Here is a 10,265-nt window from a genome sequence, read left to right on the forward strand (position 1 = left end):
TATATATATATATATATATATATATTTAGGAAAGAATCATGAGTCCCAGTGCCCACAGGTCTGAGTAACTCATTGCCTGAATCAGACCTATCTAACATTGAGTCTCAAAATCTTAGGTCTTAATTACATACGAGTCCAATAACACAGATCCAGAATCGATCTTTTGTGATACCCATCGTAATTCCTACCTGATATATCATATCTTGGGACAAGAATCTGCAGTTCTAAATCATGTCTCAAATAAATAAAAACATGTAATATCACTTAAAAAATAAATCTTCATTATTTCCTCTATTTTTTCTTAATTATTATTGATTTGAGACTTCTTATACTTGTCTCATATCTTGACAGCCAAATTTCAACGTGTCATGATATGAGTGTCTCATTGGAGAGTGGACAAAAAAGGTTTCAGTTTGAGACTTCACAGTGTGGATAAGCTTTTTCCTATGATTGAAAGCAATGCAGGTCTCCTATGATTTTTGTCTTCCCATTAAGGACATTTTCTAAGTCCCATTTCCCATCTCTAGTGTTGTTTCATTCTCTATTCCCATCCATGGCAGCTCTCACTTCTTTGTCTTTTTCATCACTGTCTCAATGTTCCGAAAGAAAAACAACCATATCCTCCACTCGTTTCTTGGGTTCAACTTCTGAGGCTTTTGGATTTAGACCCACTTTCTCGTACCATTTTGGGGGTCTGCGAGCTTCAACTTCATCACCTAAAATGGTTATTCAATGCATGTCTTCTGTGGCAGGTTAACATTTTTGAACTTCTTATTACATTTGTCAGTGGTATTACTTTTTTATTGGGTTAAATTCGAAGTATGTGTAATATGAAAAGATATGGATATGAAATTTGGTGTGTATGTTCTTTTGATTGAATTATGGGTAGGTGGAATCAATTTTTTGGAGTAGAAGTGTTGCCATTAATATTGCAAGTTTGCAACTTGAAAATTGGCTAGAATTTATTTTGTGAGGATAGTGTTGTACTAAGAATTAAGAAATACAAAGACATATTTTTTCTGGTATATATATGTGTAAGAAATGATAAAGAAAGACTTAGAGCATTATGGGATCGTTCAACCTATGGGTTGATATTGTTGTATATATATGTGTACCTTAAAAGAATATCAGAATCAACATGACATCCAGTTTTAAAAGGAATGGTACAAACTTTGGGACAGCAGATGTGACTCCCTTTTTCGGCTGTTGGGAAATAGCCTGCAATTACCTTGTGTATCAATGGTGTGAACAGTTTTGCATTAGGTTCCTTCATCCTTCTAAACATATATTCCAAATATGAAAGAAATAAAGTAGAGCAGAAAATCTAACTACTTATCAATATTTGGTCATGAGTTGTCTGACTTGTCTCCATACTTGATATGCAGATCCTCCCACTGTTTCGGAGACAAAACTAAATTTCCTCAAGGCATATAAGCGACCGATTCCTAGTATCTACAACACTCTGCTGCAGGAGCTGATTGTCCAGCAGCATTTGACGAGATACAAGAAATCATACCGCTATGACCCTGTAATTGCTCTTGGTTTTGTCACTGTATATGATCAACTCATGGACGGGTATCCTAGTGATGAGGACCGAGATGCAATATTCGAATCTTACATTAAGGCATTGAAGGAAGATCCAGAGCAATACAGGTTAGAAGATTGAGTAGTTTGGTTTTTCTTTATTTTTTCGTCTTTCTTTTTGTGGTTCCTACTAAAAAATCTTCGATTTGGTGATTGAAAACTAATGAGTGTAAGCCACTGGAAACTATGTTACATCAATTCACCTGAATCTAGTGGTGTGGATGAAGGCATTTGGGAAGTTATAAATGTGATTTCATATTCAGGCAGAAGCTACAAATTACTCCTGCCTGCAAATATATGGTACATTTTGAGAATCGCATTTGGATAGCTCCACAACCGAGTTCAAAGCGCACTAGATTGTTAAATTATTAGATGATGAAATCAAATGATGTCCTGCTTGAATAATTAACTATGATTGAGTCTTTTGAACAATTTTATCGCGGTCGAACTAAGCTACCATCGCAGGAAATTTTTTTATTGTGGTCGAATTGCATAGTTGCTTGCACCTCAAGAAAATGTACCTTTAGGAAAACCTTTGAGCAGAAATGAAAGCAGCATTATCTTTGTGATTTTGTCGTATCAAGTGAATTTGGATAAATTGCATCTTCCTATGTCTATCTAACATAAAATGATCCTTTATAACACCCTGTACAGAACAGATGCAAAGAAGTTGGAAGAGTGGGCTAAGGCTCAAAACTCGACATCCCTGGTTGAGTTTTCATTAAAAGAAGGAGAAGTTGAGGGGATCTTAAAGGATATTGCAGAAAGAGCAGGAGGAAAGGGAGATTTCAGTTATAGTCGTTTCTTCGCAGTAGGACTCTTCCGCCTTCTTGAGTTGGCAAAAGCAACAGAACCAGCAAGTTTGGAAAAGGTTATCCAATTCACTTAAGGCATCATGGCTTTTGATTTGAACTATTCAAATACACATTTTCTTTTGTGTTTTCACAATTTGACCTATTCTAATTCTCATTTACACAAGTTAGAGCAAACTACAAATCAAGATTGTGAGAGTACCTACTTCACAAGTTTTGTAGGATTCATTATTAATTAATCTTTCGAATCAATCGAACAGCTATGTGCTACTTTGAACATCAACAAAAGAAGCGTTGATCGGGACTTGGATGTGTATCGTAATCTGCTTTCCAAACTGGTTCAAGCGAAAGAGCTGCTAAAGGAATATGTTGAGAGGTAAACATCAAACCTTTCAATGCCACTCACACCCACTTGTTCTTCTCCTCTCTTTTGTCATGGTTTTTCAGTTTTCATTTGTGATATAATTCATAAAGTAAAAATTCAAGATTGAATTCCTTTTTTCTCTGACCATACATAGCCATAAGTATCAAGTTGCATTAATATTAACTTTTTAGCCATGTAAGTTGAAGATTCAACATTCTATTATAAACCTCCTTTTCATAAGAAGGTTGCAAATTTCCAAGCAGATTACTAAGAACACAGGTATGGTACTAACTTCTAATTTAAATTTGAGGTGGTTTTACTTGACCTATCTAAGTTAACAGTTGTAGATTTACCCAGTTCTTATAGTTTTAAGACAGATTCAACATGCTATCCTAAATACCCTTTTCAGTAAACATCACAACCCTTAACAATAAAACTATGATAGGGTTACAGACACAACTTCCTTGTTTTTCTTATCTACATTTTGATTTCTTGAAATCATATTTTGGTTCAGGGAAAAGAAGAAAAGAGAAGAAAGGGCTGAACCACAGAAAGCTAATGAGGCCATGGGCATTACAAAATGATTGGGACAACAATTGTGTGGCCTGTAGCTATGGTCTTATGAACAAATCTTCTATTGAAGATTTTGCATCCTTGACATGACTTCTGTTGATGTTTGGAGTTGGATAATCAGAGTCAGCACTTCTATGAGCTTTTTTCTGCATATTTATTTGGTGTAAATTGTAAGCTTTTGTCATTATGATCCACCTTAATCCTTGTTTCACCAAACCACAATTAATTCACTCGTCCAACACCATTACATGTATTACTTTTCTCCTGAGTAAAAATTATGTACTTTGTAGTTCTCAAACACATCCCTAAAGGCATAAAAACTTTCATATTTATGCTCACCTTTCACATATCAAAGTGTTCATTAGTGGCTTGATAGCAAGCAATCACTCATTACTAGTGCCTGGTTCCAACACAAACACTAGGACCTACGACACCGTAGAACAAAATGCAAAGGTTGGGAATGACTTCAAGTTTATGTACTTCAACAATAACCTTAATCTTATTAGGTGATCACTTTAAATTTAGAACAAAGCAATTATTGTATCTTAATTCTTAATTACATAATCATTATGTTGGCAGACATAATGCTGCTACAACATAGCACACTGGTGATGCAATTTTCGGGGCAATGTGAAATGCTCATGAGGGTTTGACAGGCAGGCAATGTCAACTGCATAACACTAAAGAATGGCTTGATAGTTAAAGAACTAACTAAGATGAGCATGATCTACCTCATCAGGGATTTTAAAAGTATTTGCTGCACCAAACTTTCGGAATTCATCTGATATAGAGTCTTCGTCATCACTATCATCTTCGGCGTCAACGAGGTGTACTGATGACGGATCATATACACTTCTAGATTTGCAATCATGAGTGGCAAGCATGTTAACCTGGCCATGGTGAGAAATCTCCACCTCAACAGTATCATCATCAATAGGGAGGGGTTGCTTCCATGGTTCCCCATCAATCCTCATGAATGTATGATCTGTTGCAACTTTGTGAAACTCAAATCGGATCCTTTTTGCCTAATGCCAAGAAAATTCCAATCCATTTAAAAAAATTAAAATCAAGGTAAAAAAATAAAAATTTGGTGCAAAAACTCACCACTATGATGTAAATACATACCTGAGCAAGACGAGTTCCATGTCCATTTGGAGCAAGCAAAACAAGCCCATGCCAAGCATCTCTAAAACCAACAATCTCTATAAGGCCATCATCTACATATGGAGGTGTAAGATCTCTCTGTATTTTAATCAAGATATCATAGTCAGAATTGTTGTTTTTTGGACAAAGATTGCATAAAAAGTATTAGTTATACTACAACTTGACCTCAAAACTTGGAGGAAAATATATTTTACTAAAAAAGTGATTTTAGAATTAGCATAGGAAATTTACATCGCGCTGCTTGTCCTTGTTTGGTGTACCCCATGGATTGAACCCACCAGAAAAGCTAGGCAAGTTAAGGCATATAATTGACCTTATGCTGCATATAAAATGGAATCGGTTAATAAATGCATATCAGGTGTTATTCAAGTAAACAGACAGAAAGAAAAGCAGATGGACAAAGAGTGAAGTTGATTTTGATGGACTTTTTACTATAGAATATCCTTACTGAAGAAGTTGGCATTATGATGAGACATTAATCATCCACTAAACAACAAGAGCATAGCTATGATAAAAGAATTAAAGTTGTGTGAAACAAGCATGGGTATGATTTGAGTCATATCATATGATCATAAATGATAAGAAAATTCTAGGAACTACGATGAATTCGAAGAATTTCAAGGAAGAACTCTAGAAACGAAAGAGTTCCGAGAGAGAAACTAGTATTGAGAATCAGGGAGGGAATTACAGAGAAACTAGTATTGAATTTGGCAGGAATAGCTGTTACTAGCTGTTGTCACCTTCCCAGTTCAGTTTACAATAACTAGCAGCAACTGCCAGTAGCTTATTCTGTCTCTAATTCATCATTACAAATAGAACTCTAACAATAAACTAGGAAAATCATGCAACATGTAAGTGTGACTTAGGATCTTAGGCAATTCGATAAAGCAGGTGTTCTTCCAGTAACCTGAATTTTTTAAGCACGGGCCAACCCGAGTTTTTAGGACAAGAGTGTGATGTTGATGTTGAAGGTTCAATTATCAACTAGCTACCTTTTTCCCTCCCCACCCAAAAAGTTAAGCTGCCAATATAACTAAAATAAAAAGATGAGTATACATAAATTATTCACCTGGAAGGTATATGCAGGTCTTCCCAGTGGCCACGTCTTTTCATGATTTTTACTTTTGCAAGATGTGCAATGTTACTGCATTAGAAGATATATAACATTTAGTTAACCAGGTAAATATCAAATATATATTGAAAACAAAGCTTAAGACTGGTGCCAAACTGCCAATATAACTAATGAATTAACATAATTATGATAGAGGACAACTCAGCATACTGAAGATTCATTTTTCTTAAATGGCATACTGAAGATTCATAAGCCAAAATAATAAGAATGAATTCAAGATAGCCTAATATTTAGTCAGAGAATCAGTTTCGGGTGTCAACTTAGCTAATTCTCGAAAAGTAGATTTTGCTAATGTGATTCAGGTAGCACATCTTACAAGTGTGAACTTTCATGAATTTAATTAGATGGATCCATAGTAGATGGTTTGCGACAAACTAAAGATTATAAAGGAAAATTATACAAATATTTCATAACATCAATGACAGATCTACATGAACTGACCTGGAAGGAGGGTGCAATAGATGAGCAAAAAACCATCCTTGCGTGCATCCAAGCTTAGCATAAGTACTCTGACATATAAATAAAAACAATAACAAAATTTTGAATAAATATGTCTTTGGATTAAAAGTATCTAGGTTTTCCAACCAAGAATGAAAAAGTGAAACAAATCTTGTTATTAACCTTCTACGCAACGCGTTTATGAATTTGCGGAAATCACTTCAGAAAGAATAGTATACCTGATTAACCAATTGATTTTTGAACTTTTCAGGATGCAGCTTTCGTTCAGAATGAAATGCGTAAGACACTTGAGCATCCATTCCTACAGTCAGGAGTCAGGTTTCTTTAACTACTGTTGAAGTATGACAAACTAGTGGAATTCCAACATTACATATTCATTCATTGCAGCATATGTAAAAAAGTAAAATCATAATTGTTAAAATTAATTTATGGATTTTACAGTGTCATAATTTCATATTACCAAACCTAGATCAAAGGATGTGAAACAGAGTAAATTTGAATTCATAATGAAGTACCAACAAAATTAACTAATTTTTCATAGGCGAAAAATGGATTTTTATTGTCAGCAAGGTAAATTTCAAGGATAGAGTAACCCAGGAAAGAACTATTCTTACCCATGCTGAAGTAATTCCAAAATCCTCCACGGAATGTATGGCAACCTTCCTGATAAACAGTAAGAAACAAGGACATGAGGAAGTACAGTGAGTACAAAGAAGCCAACCTTGTAAATGTTTAAATTGAAACAGCATTTTTGAAGAACTACTGCCACCCCTCAGTTTTTTATTATATTGAGCTCCATTAGTCGAAAAGAACGATAAAATCCGTAGAGATTTTGTAGTACTTGTTTGCCGTAAACAATGCTCATGATTCATGTTAATGATAGCTCAAAAAGATCACCACCATTGTTGGTAAAAAATGTGTAGCTATAACCCCTATACCATCTAACATCCTTCAAAAAAGTTGCCATCTATTATAGCTATGCAAAATTCAAGTCAAATCAGAAACTATAGCATGAAACTCTAGGTATCTTTCCTTCAAATTCCTAAAGCTGCAAAATATATCAACCAGTCACAATGATATAAGATTTAAAAAATAGTGAGTGGTATAATGTCCTACCACATTAAGTTCATCTGCCTCAGATACACGATGGAAGGCGTGTAAAGAATGCGGTAACTCAAGAGGTGCAATTGGATCACAGAGACCTTCTTTTGGAGCCCTCATCCGCATAAGAATGTGCCAGCTGAGGGGTTAAAAAACAAAGAACTTATCAGCTAACATCAATCAGTAGAAGAATTTAATAAAAACTTTAATAGAGATCTTGAACAAAAAGTAGCCAATAAAAATTCATCATATATTTGCTTCAGAATAAGGAGCATTAAGGAAAGGACTTGGGGCATCAATAAATGGCAAAATCAGTACTCCAAAGTCCAAACAAGAAACAAAGTACTCCTACTAAATTAGAGAGACAGATAAAATGCTTCATAAGAGAACAAACTAATGAACAAAAAATAATGAATAACAACAATAATATTGAATAACAGCTAGCACAATAGTTCAAAATTAACACTGTCTGTGAACACAGAATAAAAGAATGTCACATTGCACTGGTATTCAAAGTAACTGGTACTGTATGTCTGTATCTATCCTAATTATAATATTATACTGTCATTAACTTTGCACAAAATCAATTCTGGAGTGCAACCATAACATTCCCAGTTTATAGAAGGATACCTTGATTATTTTCTTAATAGAAGGAAGGAAATGAAACCATAGACTAATATATAAGAATTATAAAATGAAAGATTGGAGAAAATTCAGTACTTGTCAATTTTCATCTCCTTAGCTTTCATTACTTGATCTAAGAATGACATAACCGAGGGTTCATCTGTTCCCGGATTCTTCTTCCCCTGTAATAAAGTCAGCAGAAATTATGAGTTCCATAAAATTTTCATACCTTCTCTGATTAATGTTTTTAACATCAGAGCTACTACTTAAAACTTCCTGAACTTTATACTCAAACTTGAAGAACGTTGAAGGAACCATAAACCTTTACTATCAAGTTTTGTGGAGAGAGTACAACATTTAACAAGTACTTTACTTCAAAGTTTCATTAAAAGCACAAGAAAGTGGACTGCAATTTCCTACCCAACCAAATGCGAATGGTAGATTATTCCCCGTGCCCAATGGAACTGTGGCTATTGGTGGTGGATGAGATAATTTGAGATCGCAAACAACTCCAAGTAGCCAGCCTGCGGTTCCATCACCCCCTGCAACCTAATAGACAAGGTACATATCAAAAACCCAAATGATGACATGCATATAAACTGCTTCCTGAAAAACCAAGAGTGAAATAGCAACTTTGATCTTGGAATTATTATTCACTTGATCTGATAAAATCGGGACTAAGTCAGACATTAAATCGTAGTTGCCAAATTCTCTCAGTAACCTTGTGAACTGTGTACTAATTCTCGTGTACTAGGCACCGTGTACAAATTTATTGTACTTGACAATGTAAAAAATTCTTATAAGCTATAACTATATGTTGAGAAGTGACTAACTGCATATCATTATCGCATATACATAATAGAAGAGTATTGCCAACCTGGTAACTACACATAAAATTCAAGAACTATGGTCCAAGTTTGGAATAATTTCAGGGACCAGATTTACTCTGGAAAAATAACAATGATGGTTGAAATATCAACTTGTTAAATAGAAATACTCACAATTAATCTCAACCTCTCAATAACCTTTTGAGCATACTCATCACCCTTAAGCTTGAGGTTCTCCAAATTAGCATAGATTCTGCTCAGCACCTTGTCAGGAGCCTCTTCCCCCAAATCAAAAACCTAAAAGTAAAATTAAAACAAATTACACATGCTACTCAATGCTATACACAATATCACACCAGCTCGAAGATTATACTAATATCGCGCATAAGGATGACGAGTCCACAAAAACTTGCTGATCATACCTGTTTTTCTTTAAGAAGAGCACGATATGTTTTCAAGAGGTTCCCTCCTAGCTGTCCACCACTCCTAGAATTCACGAAAACTAGCACTGGACACTCCGGTCCATCGTTATCATCTTCATAATCAATCTCATTGTTCTCAAATCCAAACCCTGGCACGAGTATTTTGTTGGAGATCCAAAAGTTCTTCAAGAAGTTGGAATCAGAAAAGGCCATTGCAGCGTTCAGCTTAAACACTGCAGGAGTTTAATAGTTCAGAGACTATTAACAAACATTGCAATTATTAGTATATTATTGATGAATGATTGTTGTAGATAATATATGAAAGTAGAACATTGTGCTTAGTTGTTGGTAGGTAAGTCTCACGTCATCTACTCGGTTCTCATGTGCATGGTTTAAATATTTTAAATACACGTTGGACTAATCCTCTTATTGTCTGATTTTGACATATAGCCAGAGCACAACTTGCTAAAAGATCGGCAAGCTTACATGGAAGGGATATATTCGGAAGTATGTCTCATATCCTCTACCTCATTATTATATGTGAGTTTAAATCTCTAGAGTAAATTCATGCTATGCATGTGTCAGGTGGAATGGTGAACGTTTAATAATTGTTACCTGGAGTGGAGATCAGTGTGATGGTGATGCAGAACTGAGATCAAAATTTCAGAAGGGAAAGCGAAAGAAAGCTGAAAAAGGAGCTAGTTGACTTGGATGGATGAAGTCACATGATGAAACTAGATCAATACTTAATAGTAACATGATTGACACAATATGGTCACTTGCACAAAAAGGTGGCGTGCACCAACTATTTTCCTTATTTTTATTCTTCTTTGAATTAGTTGCAACCTTATTATCTAAAAGAGATGTATGAAAGTGTATACATTCTCCTGTTATACATATTCAATCATTATTTACTCTATCCAAAAGTAATCTTAATATACTTATATTTAATTGTCTGTATATAAATCTTTACACATTGACAATGTATATTAAGTTTTTAATAAGTTAGTACATTGTAAATTATATGTAAAACAAATGCTCTATTCATATTATCTCAATCCAATCCATTAACATTCTATTGAATTGATATTAATATTCCCAAAAAAATATAATTAAATATTGTTAAATATATTTATTTTAATTGTTACTAAAAATAAGTATTTTTATTATTTATTAAAAACATTTTAAAATTATTATACATTT

At 34.3% G+C, this 10,265-nt stretch overlaps 2 protein-coding genes across 3 annotated transcripts; one reads left to right on the forward strand and one right to left on the reverse strand.

Moving 5' to 3' along the window:
- Positions 390-3,631, forward strand: LOC109343275 (protein THYLAKOID FORMATION1, chloroplastic-like). The gene is made up of 5 exons (XM_019581496.1): positions 390-752; positions 1,386-1,653; positions 2,239-2,455; positions 2,657-2,772; positions 3,275-3,631. Exons 1-5 carry the CDS (start codon positions 473-475, stop codon positions 3,342-3,344), a joined length of 951 nt encoding a protein of 316 aa, XP_019437041.1. The 5' UTR covers positions 390-472; the 3' UTR covers positions 3,345-3,631.
- LOC109343274 (diacylglycerol kinase 5-like) lies at positions 3,814-9,883 on the reverse strand. 2 transcript variants are annotated; one of them, XM_019581494.1, is made up of 13 exons: positions 9,678-9,883; positions 9,063-9,320; positions 8,815-8,937; positions 8,234-8,362; positions 7,910-7,995; positions 7,205-7,328; positions 6,703-6,751; positions 6,307-6,389; positions 6,071-6,138; positions 5,567-5,641; positions 4,729-4,816; positions 4,459-4,575; positions 3,814-4,358 (listed from the first exon to the last, which is right to left on the reverse strand). In XM_019581494.1, the coding sequence occupies exons 2-13, from the start codon at positions 9,273-9,275 to the stop codon at positions 4,041-4,043; spliced, it is 1,473 nt and encodes a 490-aa protein (XP_019437039.1). In that variant the 5' UTR covers positions 9,276-9,320; positions 9,678-9,883; the 3' UTR covers positions 3,814-4,040. The 2 variants fall into 2 exon arrangements, with proteins under 2 accessions (XP_019437039.1, XP_019437038.1); XM_019581493.1 differs by having other exon boundaries at positions 9,063-9,295; positions 9,678-9,882.

Source organism: Lupinus angustifolius, chromosome LG03 (genome assembly GCF_001865875.1).
Source record: "Lupinus angustifolius cultivar Tanjil chromosome LG03, LupAngTanjil_v1.0, whole genome shotgun sequence".
In the NCBI taxonomy this organism is placed as follows: Eukaryota; Viridiplantae; Streptophyta; class Magnoliopsida; order Fabales; family Fabaceae; genus Lupinus; species Lupinus angustifolius.